General features: G+C 34.0%; 1 protein-coding gene across 1 annotated transcript; it reads left to right on the top strand.

The window, feature by feature from the left end:
* The first annotated feature begins 1,599 nt into the window (after positions 1–1,599).
* LOC126824660 (uncharacterized) lies at positions 1,600–14,896 on the top strand. The gene is made up of 7 exons (XM_050553959.2): positions 1,600–1,989; positions 3,902–4,035; positions 5,054–5,222; positions 7,307–7,636; positions 8,258–8,449; positions 10,361–10,531; positions 11,299–14,896. Exons 1-7 carry the CDS (start codon positions 1,866–1,868, stop codon positions 11,655–11,657), a joined length of 1,479 nt encoding a protein of 492 aa, XP_050409916.1. The 5' UTR covers positions 1,600–1,865; the 3' UTR covers positions 11,658–14,896.
* Positions 14,897–20,922: the final 6,026 nt, after the last annotated feature.

Raw genomic sequence — 20,922 nt, 5'->3', positions numbered from 1 at the left:
ATGCAATACGAATCTAATAAAACTGTTAGATCAGAGTTTATGGTATCAAAGATTTCTTCTCTATTTCCTGTGTGGCAAACATTTGCGATGCCAAAATAATTTCCAGGGCAGAGTGCATGTCAACACCGGTGCCTATAATAGGCTTATCGACTCTTACGCGACTTATTAAGTTGTAGTCCTTTTTTTCCTATAAAATAAACACCCTTCTTATTAAAAAGTGATGAAGTATAAGCCTACTGACTTAAAGTTCTTCATATTGTTTATAATATCCTAGTATTAATTATTTCACCCAACCCTAACTCTAGCATTGTAAGCAGTGCCAAGATTTTAAAGAAATATTCATTTATACAAGTAGGTGTGTACCTTTGATTTAAGAATATAGTAAAAACATTTCCAATTTCTCTTTATATTTCGCAAAGTTACCATAGTAAAATGTGCTTTCAATCACGTCCGCTTTATTAAGTCTCTTGGACAATCGTTATGACGTCATTTAACTGTTTATTTTTCATTTTGTGCGGAAAACAACAGAGCGGAGGTAATTTCATACGAATTTATATACTGTGTGAATTAACAAAAATATACCCGTAAAGTAATTGAAGTGTAAAGATCTATTTTTTTCGTTTTTTAAAACAATTTTAGTTTTGTGTTTGAAAAACAATTTTAGTTGTATGAATATTTGTTGTTTCTTGGATGTCTTTCTTTTTTGTTCATCTGGTTCGTTTGTTTATGGGGGTTGGATGGCCGAATGGCTAGCACGTGTGCGCTCTGCGCTGTATCATAAAGCCTGTCATTGAGTCAACTAGCGTGACAAGGAGTAGGGTCGCCTAGGTCCAACCTCGTGGGTTTCCTCTGGGTCCTCCGGTTTCCTCTCACTGCTTAAGACCCTTATTGAAATAAAAAAAATAAACCATATGTTAGTCCCGAAATAACCTAGTTTGTGTCTAGTGGACGTTAAACCCCATCTCTCTCTCTCTCTCTCTCTCTCTCGTTTTGTTTACTTTTTTGTTTTTGTTTGGTGAACACTGATTGAATATGCGTAACCTGGGGAAATCTGGGTTGCTGTAGCGTCTACGTCTAGAATAAAGGTTAAATCTGTATTTTACTCGACGCTGAAATGAGTGAATGATTGATTAATCCAGCATTATTTTTTTTTATTTTCTCCGTTTTGCATATTAAGTTTTGTTGATATGATCTAAAATAGAAGAGGGTTATAAGTAACATTTTCTGCCATGACTTGGTAACTATTGATCATTTAGGTAAGGAAGGATATGGTAGATATTCATGATTTAGCGACGGAAGGATAACAGTGTTATGAGATTGGTTACCCTGAATGGCCTGATATGTTCGAATATTCGATGGATAGTTACATGTTTACTAGACTGTTACTTTCAACATGTGTGTCTCCAAATTTCCATAATCAGCTTCATTAAAGCTTTTGGGCAAGACATTGTCTGCGGTAGAGAGCGCCCGAGCAGGGAAAAGTGGCAAGCGTTAACATTAAAGTCGATAGAAAAACTTTAGTGGTCTGCATCCAAACGCGTCAAAGGAGTTAGTTCCCTTTACATTGGGTCATGGTCATAAAATAAATTTTCAGCTGATTTCGTCCGCTCACAACAGCTTGCTTGTGTGTACATAGGACTGGTGTGCATAATGTCGGTGCATAGAATTAGTACAGTTCTATGGTCGGTGACATCAGCTAAAAGTACAAAAAGTAAACAAACCTATAAATGACACATAAATGTAGATGTTTTAAATTCGACTAAAATAAAGACAGAGCCAGAGGTCAGTTTTTCCAACTGAAACTGGTTGTGACAGCAAACTGAGCCAGGTCAACAAGATCTACAAGCAAATTGTAATTTAGAAAAATGGGTGATTTTAACATTTCTAAAGCTCTGGAGCTAAACAAGGCACAGACTATTGGGAAGACAATTATCTATAAAAAGAGCACTGGAACAACCATGGATGATGCTAAAGAATGTGGCTTTAATGGTATGAATTAATCAATTATCAAATTTGCCATTAAAGTATAGGCGAACTGTTTTGCCATTTCCAGACTGGTACTTATAAAGATGCATTATTTAATTTAGCTTGAGCTAAATCTGCCTATGGATGGTCTTTATTAAAGCCTTAAAGTTCAAATATAAACTATAGGCCTACACCGGTAATTTAGACAATTATTCACATGACAAGACTGTACGTAATTAATTCGCTAGGACTAGAGTAGAACATGGGATGGCTGAGATTTAAATGGATCAAAACACCTAGGAGATTCAGAAATTGAACGATAAAATAAACAATCAAGACTTAATTTAAAGGGGCACTATGGAAGATTAGATAAAGAGCTGGCAAATCTCACTACGTACGGTATAATAGTTAAAAACTGTATACCAGTAATGTAAAGGGAATATACTGAAAATTTCAGTCAAACCGAGATATTAGTGATTGAATTTTAGGCCTTGCCTTGATCATCATTACTAAGGTCTATACGGTAAAAAAAACATAATTCTTGATTATCAATTTTTGCATTTAATCATCAATGAGCCAACATTGAGTAGCAGATCGGATTCAAATCCAGTGAAAATCGAACAAAAAAGATGGCATTGAGAGTTGATTATGGTCTTTTTATGTTAATAAATGTCTAATTAATAGTTTATATAACATTTCAGGTCCAAAAAAAGACCTGCAACAGGCAGATTTAGCTCTTGCATCGATTGTCAACTACCATTGCTGCGATAGCAATCTACACTAGGCCTGCATCTTCAATCAGCCATAACCTCGCTCAGAATAAAGTAATTTGAATGAAATTTTCAATATATTAATTTTTCATTTGCTATACCGTAGCAAGAACAATCTGCTCTTTATCTAAATCTTACATAATGCATCTTTAAATGAAATGAGGTTTAACATCCTACTGTTGTGCTCCAAACTGGGCTAATGAAGAAGGGGCATCTTAAAAAAAGGGTGTAATGGTAATCACGGTAACCTGGGTATTGTTTAATCTTCAGTTTTCTGTGTAAAACATGTCACTACCACCTTCGGAATATTGGCTCAATACGTCATTTTATAACATCAGATGCTGCAGCTACCCTCGTCCGATGTCTTATCCTCTCTCGCCTCGACTATTGCAACAGTGTGTTATCTGGGATTACCAATGAGCAAACAAAACGCCTCCAACGTATACAAAACTCAGCAGCCAGACTAGTCTCAAGAACCAAAGTCCGTGACCACATATCTCCAGTTTTATCCTCTCTTCATTGGCTTCGTATTAATGAACGTATAGAATTCAAATTGTTGTGCCTAACTTATCAAGCTGTTTATAAGACTGCACCTGTTTATCTTCAAGAACTTGTTAACGAACATTTACCAGTCAAAAACCTTCGATCTAGTAACACTTGTCAACTACAATTACCAACATACAATTTAAAAACTTTTGGAGCAAGAACATTTTCATATCAAGCTGCTTTCCATTGGAATAAACTCCCAACTTCCTTAAAACAGTGTCCGTCCCTAGCAAGTTTTAAATCATCACTGAAGACACATCTGTTCCGTCGCTATATGTAATGAGATGACACAGTATATTGTTCAGACTTTGCAGAATTGACTTGAGCGCTATGAGCATACTACACAGTGTGGAATAGCGCTATATAAATGTTATTATTATTATTATTATTATTATTTACCCCTAATTTCTTTCACATTCGTTTTGTAAATTTTCAAACAAAGATTTGTTTTGAATGAATGTGAAAGAAATTAGGCCTAAATATTTTCTGTTTAGACTAAATATAGATAAACAGTTTGATTGCTCGATGCTTTATAAAAAGTGAAATGTCCAATTAATTAATATGTGTCATCTATCTATTTTGAGATTTTTGTTTTAAAATGCATTATATTCACACAACAGGATCACCACATGGTACAGCAGTTATAGCTGAGTTACAGACTAAAGCTAGAGGTGCTAAAAATAATAAATGGAGTGCATTACATACGGACAATATCTATGTGTCATTTGTTCTACATAATGTTAAGCTTGAACAGGTGAATATAATATAATTAAGTCTTACCTGTATAAGTATGCTCAGTCCAAGGTTATGCTGGGGAAAGAAACACAAATTGAAAGAATGCACGAGGCTATCAGGCAAAAGGACTTGCTTTGCACAGGATGATGGCTTTCTCAAATAAGTGTGTACATTAATTGCAAAGAATAAACGTCTAACCATGCATTACATGCAGAAAGTACAGTTGAATCTCAAGATCAAATTAGAATTGACTTAAAGTAGCTAAGTCTCTAACTCAATATCATCCAAAATCTTCAACATTGAAAACACAAATTATTTGTCAATTTAAATCAACATTGATGCTGTGATCTTACCGGAAAAAGATGGGTCTCTGATATCCAATATTTAAGACAAAATAAACATTTTATCCTTGGTACACAAATCGTGTACCATAATGCGTTTCAGCCCCAGTTCTAGCAAGAGACTCGAGGAACGAGGCTAGACATATTGCACCAAACCAAACAGGGTATGTAGACTGGAATAACCAGGCGCTAGAAATTTGCATTCGATTGAGACTGCTGGCTTATTTCGCGGAACATAACTGATTTGAAATTAGAGTAAAACGGAAACCATTGAATGTATATCAGTTTATATACATTCATATTACAGTATTATATGAGTTGCAACCCACTTGTGTCAATTTCTAGGTCCCAAATGTTAGCGATTTAGCTCCTTTAAATATTAGAGAAAATTGCTGTCTAATCGAGACTTTGTTATCGTAACAATGGTGTCAGTGACAATCGATACTCCGCCATTCTTCAAACAACCATAACTTCACTCAGAATGAAGTAATTTGCCTGAAACTTTCAATATATTTTCTTTTCATTATCTATTTTGGAACTACATGTACTACATGTATAGCAAGAACTGTCAGCTATTTTTGATTTTATCAAAGTCTTACATAATGAAATTTAACAGTAAATAACTGAATAATGTATAATACAATGCTTGACATGTGTTTGTGTGTGTGTTTATTAACACAGTAGTTTTTGTTACAGGGTTGGGTTATGCGTTTTAAATGTGAAGTAGCTGCTTCATTAGCTGTTTTACGTGCTGTCAATGATCTAGGTATAAAGGATGTAAACACTAAATGGCCAAATGATCTGTGGATAAAAGGTCACAAACTTGCAGGATTTTTGATGGAAGAGGTGGATTTTGACATTCCTGGTGAGAACTTGTTACTTAGACTATCCTCCAACTCTCAGATTGATTACTTAAACATACATTATTCAAGAGCTAAATCAGCCTATTGCAGGTCTTTCTTTAGGCCTTAAATGTTATATAAATTATTAATTAGACAAGACAAGACCATAATCAACTCTCGTTGCCATCTGATGCGTATGATTTTAAACAGACTTGAATCTGATGTGCGATTCAATGGCTGTTCATGATAAACCATAAAAACAGCTATTAGAGACTTTGTTTATATCGTAACAATGGTAACAATGACAATCGAGGCTACAGTACTTTTGAATTTCAGTTTTTGGCATATTCTCTTAACATTATCAATTTTTTAATTATTATAAAAAGAACTGTCAACTTTTATCTAATCTTCCATAATGCCCATTTAAAGAACGAAGTTATGAATGTTGGAAGATGTGGCATAGAATGTTTATTATTGTAGCAATGGTAATGGACAAACGAGACTCCATTTAATCCATTTAAATCTCTGCCATCAGATGGTAAAAAGATAGATTATGGTCTTGTCATGGTAATAAATGTCTAAATGATATTTATATAACATTTGAAGCCAAAAATAAGGCCCTGCTATAGGCAGATTTAGCTCTCACATAATGCACCTTTAATGCTGTACATTCAAGCCAGTGATATAAGATACTGTCTCCTTAGTAATAGTCCCCCTACCCCCTGTTCTAAAGGAACATGTACCGTCCTAACTGTGGTATGAAAGATCTAGATATTAAATAAATACTAAATGAATATAAAATGAAACAAAATTTTAATAATGTAAGCAAGTCTACTTGTTATCATTGAATGATACTTTATTGAACTGAAGGAACTCCTGTTCTGATTTATTCATAACTTCAGAAATTTTTTCGAAATATTATCTATTCTGTTCTTGTTATAGTTCTTGCCTGTCCAACCTCGTGGGTTTTCTCTGGGTCCTCCGGTTTCCTCCCACTGCTATAGACCCCTACGCGCAAGCAAATTATTGAAATAAAATTAAACCATATGTTAGTCCCGAAATGACCTAGTTTGTGTCGAGTGGACGTTAAACCCCATTTCTCTCTCTCTCTCTGTTACAGTTCTTTGATAAACTGCCTGTATGTACAAACTGAAATGATAGACAATGAACTATGAACTTAATTGGATATTTTCTTTGTTATTCTGTATCAATCTGTTTCACAGAGGTATTGTGTAGCCTAATATCTCTGTAAAAGATGACTGCTTTATCATGTGACGTCACATCATGCGGCGTCAATCATTGACTTAATGGCACGTGTATTGTTTACATAAGACACCAATAGTCCGGCAGAATGGTGCCATTTACTCAATTTACATACCCATTTACACTAAATAGGAAATATTTTTTACCTACATATACTTCAAACACCTTTATTTATTTTTCTAATGCTTAAAAAAAATGTTCTAGAATTTAATTTGCAGACAGAAAAAAGTTAATATTTGGGACTCGTTAAGTTGCATCGATGTCATCCCTCTCATAGACTGTGGGGAATTAGCGAATATTCAGTCCTGATCAGTGTGATTCTGTTTAAAGGCTCAATACCACTCTTGTTGTAACTGAATAATATGTCCCAATCTTTATTCTGGTCAACAAATTGTACTATTTTACAATATTCCAATTAATTGATGATACAAATTTCATCTTAACACACCTATTTTAAAAAATTGGAAAAATTCAACTAAATGATTTGAAAAGCCTGACGTAAAGCTATTGAAATGTGACTTGTTTTTAAAAATATTTTTGAACCCTCTGGACAAGTAAAATAGGATTTAATGGATAATTTACACAGCAGGTAGGACACTAACACATCTAGTACTTAGAATAAGGCTATTTTTTATTTTCTGGAGCTGACAAGCCAGCAAGAGTGTTATTGTCCCTTTAACATCAATACTTATTAGTAGATTACCCCTCACCACTGCTAAACAAGAATCAGGACAGCAGCATGAGTAATAATAACCTGATTTCTTACTTTTCACTGAAACATTCTTTAAATCACCTATTGTTAAAACATATAGGCCTACCTATAATTCAATTATTTTATTTACAGATGCATATCCTATAAAACATTTAGCCATATTAGGAATTGGTGTGAATGTTAATTCAGATGTCCGTAGAAACCCAGAATTATACAGCTTGGCTACAAGTATTAAATGTGAACTTGGTGGATATGAAGTTTGTCGAGAAGAACTGTTTGCTAATATGTGTTTGTATCTAGAGGAAAATCTGGCCAAGTCACGAAGACAACTTCATAAAGAATTTATACAACATCAATTGTTTAAGCCAGGAACAGATGTTGTTGTTCTTTCCCTAGCTGATAATGAATCATATCCTGCTCAAATCTTGAAAATTAAAGATAACTGGAATCTTGTTTTTCAAAGTAAGTAAATAAGGATGTAAATATATATATGTCAAAATATGAAATAATTGTTCTTATATTTATTTTTTAGTAGGATGGAACGTCTAACCAAATACTTCAGACTAACTTATGGTAATTTTTATACACTCACATTTCAGTGTTGGTGTATTATGTATTCACCCTGTATGGAGGTAGTGATGTCAACAATTGGCTTGTGAACGCAATAGAGGCTGTAGTCTTTAATGGATGGGAAGCATTTGTGTCATGAGAGCATGAACCCTATCGATTTTCAGTTATCCTCTCAATGGCGAAATCCTTGAACACAACAGAGGCTACAGTTTTTAACACATTTTTAATACACCCACATTTTCATTCACATTTGTTTGTGGACAAAGATTTTGGTTCCTTTCAATAATGGCACTAGATGGACCATTTTACTTTAAGAAACAGGTCAACAGTAGACATTTATCTACTAGATATTGTAATTAATGTATACGTTTTCAAAAAGAATGATTAGACTGAATATTTATATGGTAACTATTAGTAACAGTGAACCTAGTATCCTTCAGGACATAAAACAGACTTACATACATATTTAAGTTAAAAGATATTGACCAATGTTTGTATCTGTTTTCTTTTCAGCAAAAGATGGTATAAAAGAAGTAGATTCTAGTAAACATAGTGTACGTCCTAGAATCAGTAAAATAGTTTATATTGTAACCAGTTGCAATCTAGATGTTGATAGTAGTCAAGAATTATATAGAATACTTCTTACATTAGTTGATACCAGTAAATATAATATTAAATATCTTAAACTAGAAGATTTAGAAAAGGGTAAGTGGAACTTGTAAAATCTTGCTCAGAAATCCATCATCAATAATCAACACACACTGGTTTCCTCACACAATTCTGTTCATTATTGATATGACTTTTGTGTCCCACTATACAATCATTAACATGTGTAATCACTTTAAGTCTTTTACCTATTTAAAATCATCAGAGTTTCCATTTAACATAACATACTTCCTCATCCATCTATGATCATCAAGGGGGCTGGGTGGCCAAATGGGTTAACAAGGTCTGTCATTGAGTCATGTTAAGTCTCTTACCTATTTATAATCATCAGAGCTTACAATCTTACCATCTATATTTAACATACCGTAATGCTTCATCCATCTATGATCATCAGTGGGCTGGGTGGCCAAATGTGTTAACAAGGTCTGTCATTGAGTCAAATGGCATGGTTTTGATTACCCACTTGTAAGTGACATGCAGTAGGGTTGTGTATAATCATAATAATCTACTATCTCGCTCGTCTATAATCAAAGTAGTTGCGATCTTTGGGATATACATGTAAACATATATTTTAAGTTTTGTCAAAATCGGATAGAAATTGTGTTCCTTAGAGGGTCTACAAGCTTAAACATGATTTTCCGTACAAATAAATGTGGCTCCCTCAGTTGTCTGTGTGTAATCTCTTCTAATACTGATAACAAGTTATGTGGAAAATAAGACAACTGATGTTTTTTTTTTTTTAACAAATTTTCACAAGTTGATTTCCTTTATTTTGTTAAAGTAGAATGGTAATGAACTGCTCTTTTCATTTTCTTTGTTTTATTTGTTTCGTTTGAATTTGATTTATCAGTTTAGTTTTTGATTGTTTAATTTTTGTTAATGAAGTTGATTCTTTTAAACTTCGTTTTTATTTTTGAACTCTACTTGGTGTAGGTGTTCATCAGGTAATACCTCGACTGAGTTCAATATAGAGATTAGCCGGTTGATTTGTTGGATATAAACCTTTGAATAATAGTGCCTAACAGGCAGCTGTGTTTAATTATGTTCTCCTGATTTTGATTGTTTTTGTGTGTTTGAAGTATATGTTTGTGATATGCGCTTAGAAACACTTCACGTGTAATGAAGCGCTATATAAATCGAACAATAATAATAATAATAATTTACTATCTTGCTCATCTATAATCATAATCTACTATTTCGCTCATTTATAGTCTCACTCATCTATAATCACCATAATTTACTGTCACACTCACCTATAGTCACCATAATTTACTGTCTCACTCACCTATAGTCACCATAATTTACTGTCTCACTCACCTATAGTCAACATAATTTACTCTCTCACTCGCATATAATCACCATAATTTACTGTCACACTCGCCTATAGTCACCATAATTTACTGTCACACTCACCTATAGTCACCATAATTTACTGTCTCACTCACATATAATCACCATAATTTAATAAACCACACTCACCTATAGTCACCATAATTTACTGTCACACTCACCTATTGTCACCATAATTTACTGTCTCACTCACAAATAATCCCCATAATTTACTGTCTCACTCACCTATAATCACCATAATTTACTGCCTCACTCATCTATAATCACCATAATTTACTGTCACACTCACCTATAGTCTATAATCATAATAATTTACTATCTTGCTCATCTATAATCATAATCTACTATTTCGTTCATGTATAGTCACCATAATTTACTGTCACACTCACCTATAGTCACCATAATTTACTGTCTCAATCACCTAGTCACCATAATTTACTGCCTCACTCACATATAATCACCATAATTTAATGTCTCACTCATCTATTATAACTATAATTTACTCACTGTCACCTAGATATATAATTATCATAATTTACTTGCACGGCTATCTATATAGTATATATGGTTAATATATTTTAAACTGCAGTATTATTTCAGGGAATTGGAGAGAAAACGCCCATTTAGTTGTTATAGGTGCCATAGTTACCACAGCTCAATATGATTGGTGTAAATGTGAGGATGTAATAAGAGATTATGTATCAAATGGTGGTAGCTTATTTTGTATTGGTCACATTTTACGAAATCTCAATATGACAAACTTTTTTATTGGTAAGTTTATGTTAAGTGAGTGATTTACTTGAAAATTAATAAAGCTATTCTTACAAAACTTTTTGGACACAATTCTTCCATGGTCACACCCCCTTAAATAACGAGCACATAAAAATGACCATATAAAATGGGTGTGTACCCTGTCTTCATTCATTAGCCTGGTTGTAGAGAAAGGTAGGAATTCAACCCCATTGCCATTCATAATACATTAGAAGGTCGGTTTGTGCAGAAAAGTAGGACATCAAAAAGTAGAGTCCACAGAGGCTTACCTATTCATTTAGTAAATGTGATCATCTGCAGAGCTAAATAACACTAATCAGATTTACTTGATAATGACATGCAATAGTGCATCATGTATCGTAAAGCAGTGCCAAAGTCAGGTAGGCTGGGGGCCCCTAGACCAAACTGCCAGCCAGATCAACCCTCCATACAAATCCAGCCTCGGCGAGATCATATCCTTGATGGCAACACTGGCCAGACCTTGTTAAATTGATTATCCATTTATGTATTGATGAATTAATTGTAATTAAACTTAGACTATTGATGTTATTTATTTTCTTTATGTATTTGAAGACTTAATTGGGGTACAGTTTTGCACGAGTGAAAATTTCCCGGTGTCATATCATGATAATACGATTCTAACAACAAGACAGTCTTTTTGGACCGTTTGGGTGACTTAGCTGCATTTGAAGAGAATATCTCAACAACAGCAATTAATTATCATTAATTATTTACTTATCATTAATTATTTAACAATATCTTTTTAGATAAAGTGGGAAATGAAGAGGCAGAAAATTCGCTTGTTGGAATTAGGTTGCAAAGTGAAGTAGATGATGTAAATGTAAGTCTGTGTTGTCGTGGTAATCCTGTACTGTTGAAAATGACTGATTCGACTGACACTGTCTTAGCTTGGTATCAAGGAACAGATAATGCTATAGCAATTGTTACTAAAAACTTTGGAAAGGGGAAAATATGCGGCTGTGGTTTTAATCTAGAAATTACTTGTATGTATGAAGATCTTGAAAATCTGACCAAATCCAAACTTTTACCTCAAGAATTAGAACAGAATGTTTTTCATCAAGATAAACTCTTTCAAAATATTTTAAAGAGTTTGAGTATTGAGTAAGAAGAGCATTTATAACTAGAACTTAGATATCAATATTAAAAACCATTTGACTTTACAAAGTATATAATATTCAATCTAAGAAATTCATCTTATTATGATTACATGTAAAAATGTTTATTTTAACATTTACCATATGAATTCTAGTCCAAACTATGATTTACAATCTGATATTTTACGATTTCAGCTGCCATGGGGTTCTACCACATTCTACAATCCACATGATTTGTGCATGATTGGTCGATCCCCTGCAGATCATTATTTAGTGAACTATCATAAATAGACATTCTTTAAAAATCGATCAAAATTGCTTTGTTGATGTATGTAGCAACTGAAATGTGGGTTAACATCCTACTTTTCTGCACCGACTGGGCTAATGAAGATGGGCATACGCCTTACACTGCACCCTAGTTGGTAGCCTATGTAAAAGCTGACATCAGGTCAAGTCAAGCCATTCAGTGTGCTATGAGGGAAAGTTTTCCTGGACAGCCGTGCTACAGCTTACTCTTATATCGAATTCGAATTGTTAATGGTTCTTTTACTTGCTTGCTAACATGTACAAGGAACCTTCTTTTTTGTCCCATCCGAACAACTCAACGTTGACAAAGCTTGATCGTCCCCGAGAACTTTTTCAGCCAACACTGGGATAAAACCAAGGACCACTTGGTTAGCGAGCCAGCGAATTACTCACTGAGCCACCACGACTGCCCTATGCCGAAGCTTGTCTTTAGATTTGATCCTCTGCAGATGTTCAACCGATCTTGTGCAAAGCTGGAGGCATGTAAAATGTGGTGTTGTTTATGTTTACACATGGGTCTACAACAAGCATGCCAGTCAATGATCTGGTCGTGAACTAGGTCTTATTTCCTGGGGGTTTTTTAATCAGAGAGAGAGAGAGAGAAATGGGGTTTAAAGTCCACTCGACAGAAACTAGGTCATTTTGGGACTAACACTATGTTTAATTTTATTTCAATAATTCGCTTGCACGTAAGGGTCTTTAGCAGTGGGAGGAAACCAGAGCACCCCGAGAAAACCCACGAGGTTGGACAGGCGACCCTAGTCCTTGTCACGTACAACCGGGAATTCGAAACCACGCCAGTTGACTCAATAACAGACTTTATGGTACAGCAAGCACGTGCTAACCATTCAGCCATCCAACCCACCTTTTTAATCAGAATTTCAAAAATTTGTATTATTGCAGTTATTGAACAAAAATGAGAAAATTGGTCAATTAACTTTGTGGGCGTAATACTCCGTAATAGGAGGTCAAAATGTTAATATGTCAGCTTAGAATTTACCAAAGTGTATTTTACAAGTATTTATGTTTATTGTGTATATCAGATTATTATTGTGTTTTAGTATTTTACAAGTATTTATCTTTATTGTGTATATCAGATTATTATTGTGTTATAGAATTAAATTCGGTTGTATGTCTTTTAATCAATACCAAACCAAAAGTATTTATGTTTATTGTGTATATCAGAATGAAATTGGGTTGTATGTCTTTGGGTTGTATGTCTTTCAATCAATACCAAACCAAAAGGTTAAACTTGTCATTGACCTATGTTATTGTTATTATTGTTATTTGTCTAGATAGTGTCAATCACTTGAGACCAAATCTTCTCCTCTTAGACTACACCTACTGCAAATAGCGTACTGTTGAATTGCTTATTTTGTAGGGATTTCAACATAAATGTTAAACATGCATTATGCAAGAGCAAAATCTGCTTATTACAAGTCTTTCTTTAGGTCTGAAATGTTATCTAAATTATCAATTAGACATTAATTATCCAGACCATAATAAACTCTTGATGTCAAGGCTAGCCTTCGATTCAGGCTGGATTAGATTCCTACATGCCGCTAACGGCCAAAGATAATTAAATCAGAAAAAGTGGATAATCGAGACTATGCTGTTTATATTAATGATTTTAGTAATGATGACCGAGACTATGCAAAAATTTCACCCGCTTCTTTCTGGGCTCATAGTGGATCGATTTGACTGAAATTTTCAGCAAATTACCTTTACACTATCTAGTTTTTAACTATTATAGCGAGAACTGCCATCTCTTTATCTTATCTCTCATAATGTATCTTTAACATATTGATATAGAGAAATTCAATATTATTAGATACCTTATCACTTAATCAACTTGTGAGTGATCACACCCATATCTCTGGTAACCCAATTGACTTAATATTGATTCATGAAATACTGATTTCTTGCCAACTGATATTTCTTCTTTTTTTTAAAAAAAAAAATATAACAGTTTTATTTTCAAATAGAAATGTCATATACAAATTTCAGTATAATCAAAATTATCAAATATAACATGATTATTTTTATATATACAGTATCTACATGATTACAATATGATTATTATTGTTATATACAAAACATTTACATCCATTTGATAATATCAGTTCATATTTGAAAAAGTAAATACGTCAATATACAATTGAATGTTATTAGTATACCTTTAAAAATCATATTCTTTCCTTTCTTAAGAAATAAAAATCAGTAATATGTTTTAAAACCTTTTTTTAAGTCACTGTTTTGGAGATGATCGTTTTATGAATTAAGTTGTCAGCTCTTTACCCCGTTTCGTTATGTTATCTCCCTTTGATGTATGGGGTGGGGAGTATACATATTTAGGTGTTTACTGAACAAAAAACTATCAAAAAATACAGGTTATAGAAGCTATGCTCCTTTCAACGAAAGCCAAAAAAAGAAAGAAGAATTATAGCTACCACTTTATGCAGATTGAATGCTTGGTATATTTATGGTTTTATAAAGCTCTTTTCTCACATATAGTAATAATTGAATGATAAGGGTATGCGACCAGCCTAATTCTTCAATGATGTTGCATTCTACATATTTCCATTTATTAAGGGTATAATTACTTTGATTTAAATAAATGTACTTCAGCTACTTCTAATTCTAATGTATATTTACTCATTAAAAAGGCATTATATTGAGATAGTGAGGTTGTTTTTTTTTAACTTTAGATCTAAATATATAGTATTTGGTAAGTAATTATTGAAGCTTGTTTTTTTCTGAATACCCAAGGGTAGTTTACTTTTAAGGGTAGTTTTTAGCATTTTGTTGGGTAAAGCTGCAGAAAATGAATAAGAGATTTACTGTTTCAATATTGGAGTGACAAAAGGTGCAGAGGGTGGATTCGGTTAATTTATATAGTAATGCGTTTGTATTTATTATTTTATGAATATACTTATTTTTTGAAGTTTATTTGTTGTCTATACTTATATTATGTTCAAGATTAAGAATTAAGATCTCTTTCTTATGTTGTTCATTCACTTCGATTTCTAATATTTGTTTCCCGTTATCTATAGCCGATCGTTTTTTCTTAGAGCAAACTGATTCGCACGGAATATTTGTGTTTAGCACTGCAGTGATTGATGTTTATATCAAGATATTAGGTTAATGTTTATTTCTTCCTGATAAGTAATACTCTTACAGTTCTGTGTTTCGTTTAGTTTTTAGAAATCTTATGACAGCTAATATATACTTTTTATATGAAGGTTTACAATGTTCGTCAATTACCCGTTTACTTGAAGGAGCTAAATTGCTAATATTTGGGACTTAGAAATTGACACAAATGGCTCGCAATTACTCGAAATGCATATAAAAATGTAATATGAATGTATATAAACTGATTTACATTCAATAGTTTTGTTTTTACTGTAATTTTTAATCAATAACATGCGGCGAAATATGGCAGGAGTCTCAATCGAATGGCAATTTCTAGTGTCTGGTTATTCCAGTCTACCCCTATTGCGCATGCTCTCCAGATAAGAATATCGTCACTGTTTGACATGTCTTGTGGAATAGGCTAAATCTATGTCCTCAAGTCCCCTGTTACAAATGGCGCTGAAATGGATTATAGTATACAATGGTAAAATGTTCATTTTGTCTTAAATATTGGATATCAGAAGCTTTTTTTTTCATGTTAAGATCACAACATCAATGTTGATTTAAATTGACAAATAAGTAGAGTTTTCAACGTCCAAGACTTTGGATGATATTTAGTTAGTGACTTAGCTATTTTAAGTATCTACATAATAGATAGAACAAACTCTTATTGGTTGCACTGTGGCTCGGTTGGTTTCAAAATGGATTAATTTATCAACATGTTTAGTATATGTAGAGTGCTAATTTTGAAATAATTCTTAATAAGATGGAGATAAATATGTAAGTTTAATAGTTCTATGATTAAAGTCAATAAGGACATTTGGTGGTCTGCATCCAAATGCTTTAAAAGGAGTTAGTTCCCTTTAGCTGTAGCAGACAGATTTTAAAAGCGCCACCTTGTGCACGTTTTCTTCATTTATTTCTTGAGTTTGTAGCCTAGATTTGATTACATTAATTTGATACGTGCTTGCCAAATATAACGAAATCTAGAACAAATATTTTACAAATTCTCAATTATGTAGCATAATGTAGGGGGTTTTTTTTGTTTAATTTTTTTTAAAAATTTTAAAAAAAAGATCACCGGTGTGACACTGACAGTGACCCCACCTTCACTTACCATGTTTTTAAAAAAATATGTTGATATGTTAAAGTATATTGTACCTTTGATTTAAGCATGTGATTGTCATAGAAGAAAAACACATTTCCAAATCATTTCATATAATTTCACAAAGTTACCATGGTAAAAGATGCTTTCGATCACGTCCGCGTTTAAACAATCGACATGACGTCATTTATCTGTACATTTTTCATTCTGAGCGAAAAAAGAAGTTAGATAAGGTATGGATGATATTTGTTCATTTACTTTTGAAATATTTCAATGTAAAATCATTTCTGATCATTTTTTTTTAAATTTTGGCTTTACAGTTTAATGGAGGCCTATAATTTTGAAATATTTCAATGGGAAATAATTTATTATAATATGATCATTTTACTTTTATTGTAATGTACTAATGTAGGCGTAAAGTTTAATAATTGATATGCGGACATTTTCTTTTATTTATTGGACCTAAGCCATATTGTTGTATAATATTAAACAATTATGTCGTTTAATTTGGATCACTTTGTGTTCCGTCAGATTTATCAATTTAGTTCTACTTTTTGCCGACTGTGATGCAGTATGGGGGGCCTGACAAGGACAGCTGTCTAGTCTTTCGGATGGGACGAAAAACCGAGGTCCCGTGTACACATTGGCGTGCACGCAAAAGATCCCTTGGCAGTTGGAGTTCGATATAAGAGTAGGCCGTAGCGCCGCTGCCCGGGCAAAATTTCCCCCATAGCACACTGTATGGCGTATGCCCGTCTTCATTAGCCCAGGTTAGGAGCAAAACAGTAGGATGTTAAACCCCATTTCATTTTATTTCATTTTTTTGCCGACTGTCTCCATACATGGAACATAAAATAGATTAGGCCTATATCTCAACACTGGCTTTGGACGGACTCTCAGCTAGAGAAAAATTCCTGATTGTGTTTTAATCACTAAACCTCCCCACACTTACGAAAACCTTAGAATAAAGGACGTTGAATCCCATTTAACAATTCATTCATTTATTCACACGAAAACCTTCATACGGAGACTGGTAATAATAATTCGTAGACGAAACGTTGTTGTACTGATTAGATTTTGGGGATCACGGTGGCTAAGTGGGTAAGACGCTGGCTCGCTAGCCTGGAGGTCGGGTGTTCGATTTCTGCATTGGCCGAGAAAGTTTATCCATATTTTCCGGTGTGGTTCTCCCTTGCCAGCGATTCAGGACGGAGGGCCTGACAAGGACAGCTGTCTAAAGTCGTTCGGGTGGGACGAAAAAACTAGAACCCCGTGTACACCTTTGCGTGCACGTAAAAGATCCCTTGACAGTTGGAATTCGATATAAAGAGTAGGCCGTAGAGCCACTGTCCGGGAAAAATTTCCCTCATACCACACTGCATGGTGTATGCCCGTCTTCATTAGCCTAGTTCGGAACAGAACAGTAGGACGTTAAACTCGATTTCATTTCACTTCATTTCTGATTGGATGTACAGATTCTTAGTTCGGTGATCACTGATCAGTATATATTATAGAGTACCAATTTTGAAAAAAATTATTGATAAAATGGAGATAAGTTTTTAAGTTTAATAGATACATGCTGATGTTAAATCGCCCCCCCCCCCCCCACATGTCAAGAATAAAATTATATGTTATTTTCCAAGTCTGTGTTGAATTAGTATCTATTATATTTGTCTAGTCGTTCGGGTTGTACGAAAAGCCAAGGTCCTGTGTACACATTGGCGTGCACGTAAAAGATCCCTTAACAGTTGGAATTCGATATAAGAGTAGGCTGTCCGGGAAAATTTTCCCTCTTAGCACACTGTATGACGTATGTCCGTCTTCATTAGCTCAGTTCGGAGCAGAACAATACGACGTTAAATCCCATTGCATTTGCATTTCTTTTTTACATACACTGGTATTGTTAGAGCTGACGCTGCATACAGTATTTTTGATAATTTGTGATTATTTGAATCTAGCCGATCAATGTAGTTCTTGTTCTTTAGTTCTTTCTGTTGACAGGGGAACCTCCACTGCCAATTTAATGTGGAATGGTGTAGATCTTGTTCTTCATTAGTCCTTCCGTTACCAGGGGAACCTCCAATGAGAGGATACAAGTGTTATTGAATAAATGCGGTGTAAGTTTAATGACAGAATGAACACCATCATACACCAACACCAGAACTGAAAATCTAAACTTAACCATATCTAAAATAAATATTCAATCTATATATTTACTCGACTCTGATTGCATGATTGATTAATACAACAAATAAAAAATAAATGGAAATCGTTTGTCAAGCAAAAATTTAGTTCGTTTTGCATGGTAAGTTTTGTTGATTTGATCTTAAATAGAAGATGAGAATTAGAATTGACATTTTCTGCCAAATTTTGGTAATTGTTCAGGTTTACGGAAGAAATGAATAGTTTATGTTACATGTTTACTAGTATGTTACTTTCAATATGGGCGTCTCAAAGTTTCCATACTTAGCCTCCTGCAATCTTTTGAGCAAGATGAACTGTTCTGCATCCAAATGCGTCAACAGGAGTTAGTTCCCTTTAGCTATGGCAGATCAATTTTAAAAGGAGAGAGAGGGGGGGGGGAGATTAACGTCCACTCGACACAAACTAGGTAATTTCGGGACTAACACATGGTTTTAATTTTATTTCAATAATTCGCTTGCGCGTAGAGGTCCTTAGCAGTGGGAGGACCCGGAGAAAACCCACGAGGTTGAACAGGGACCCTACTCTACTTGTCACGTACAACTCAATGACAGACTTTATGATACAGCGCGCACACCTAGAACGCTAGATTGTGCACGTTTTCTTCACTAATTATTTCTTGATTTTGTAGCCTAGATCTGATTTTATTAATTTGATACGTGCTTGCAAAAGATAATGAAATTCTCAGTTATGTAGCATTCTGTGTTGGGTTTTTTTTTGGGTTTTTTTTTAATTTTTTAAAATTTAAAAAAAAGATCCCCGGCTCCGCGTATTCCTAATAGTTAACCCTCCTTCACCTAACAAGTTTTTAAAAAAATATATTGATAGGTTAAAGTATAATGTAGGCTACCTTTAATTTATGCATGTGATTGTGATAGAAGAAAAGCACATTTCCAAATCGGAAATCATTTCATATGGCACAAAGTTACCATAGTAAAAGATGCTTTCAATCACGTCCGCGTTTCAACAATCGACATGACGTCATTTATCTGTTCATTTTTCATTTTGAGCGAAAAAAGAAGTTAGATCAGGTATGGATGCTATTTGTTAATTTACTTTTGAAATATTTCAATGTAAAATCATTTATGATCATTTTTATTTTCATTTTGGCTTTACAGTTTAATGGAGACCTATAATTTTGAAATATTTCAATGGGAAATAATTTATTAATATTATATGATCATTTTACTTTTATTGTAATGTAGGCCTAAAGTTTAATAATAGATATGCGGACATTTTCTTTTATTTATTGGACCTAAGACCTATATTGTTGTATAATATTAAACAATTCTGTCGTTTAATTTGGATCAGTTTGTGTTGCGTCAGATTTATCAATTTAGTTCTACATTTTGCCGACAATGTCCATATACAGGAGCATAAAATAGATTGGGCCTATATCTCAACATTGGTTTTGCACGGACTCTTACAGCTAGATAATAATATCTGGTTGTGTTTTAAGAGCGTGTCCGCGAGAAAACCATGCAGAAGGTGCTAAGGCTTCAATCACAGATTTTGACCAAATTTGGTTTATAAGTTGGGATAGTCCCAAAACACATAAATGTGCAATATTAGATAAATCTTTCAATTCCTGTATGAGAAAATTGAAAAAACATTTTTCATATGGTGAAATTGCCAAAATCTGTCTTTTCTCAAATACCAACTTTGGCAAGTCCTTACACCTTTACTTATACGTAGCAGAAAGACCAAACTCACACAGTTTATCGATGACTCAGTGCTGTTATCACAATATTAACTTCAGACGATTCTTGCGAACGAGATCTGTATACGGACTGGATAACAAAGCCTGTCTAAATTCCCCATTTTTCGTCACCAGAAGTTTGACGCCCTATAGCTACTTCTTTCATGGGGTGGGTTTAAAAAATTTATGTTCACGTGAACAAGCAACCTCCCAACATTTGATACAAAAAATAAAAATGACCGGAATCGACTTGACAAAAACTAGGTAAGGGAAACAATAACCCATGAAATTAACCTGTAATTTCCCTATTTTGGAGATAATTAACCGTAGTAGATAAAAAGAAACTAACAATTTATTTTCCTTTTCATTCATATGGTGCTTACTACCAGCCCTAAAATACATTAGTATCTGTTTTATAAAAATATCCTGAAATAAATACTTTCAAAGGCCTGTAATCGTTCATGGCTCATCTGGCGTCAGCGGGAATTGACTTCTGCAGTTGTCCACGATCTTCCATTGGAGTTTCGACGTGCTCAATCTTAACAAACATATCTATTACTCTCAAATAGACATTATTTTAAATAAAATAATCCAACCAAAATGAAAAATTCACCTAAAAGTGAGATTCGAACCACCAACCGCATGACTTCCCCGACCCACCCTCTCACCGAGTTGCTTGTCCCAGGGCCCCAAGGTCCATGTTGTGGGCCCTGTTCAGGGGGTTTGCCTAGGGCCTCTCTTATTCTAAATCCGGCCCTGAAGGTGTAGCTGAAGGTGCCCGAGAGCTGTAGCTACCATACTACACTGTTCAATGTCACCCACTTCGACGCAA

The sequence above is a fragment of the Patella vulgata genome, chromosome 6 (genome assembly GCF_932274485.2).
Source record: "Patella vulgata chromosome 6, xgPatVulg1.2, whole genome shotgun sequence".
Lineage (NCBI taxonomy): Eukaryota > Metazoa > Mollusca > Gastropoda > Patellidae > Patella > Patella vulgata.
The sequence above is the reverse complement of the archived record's forward strand: the minus strand, read 5'-3'. Positions and strand labels throughout refer to the sequence as shown.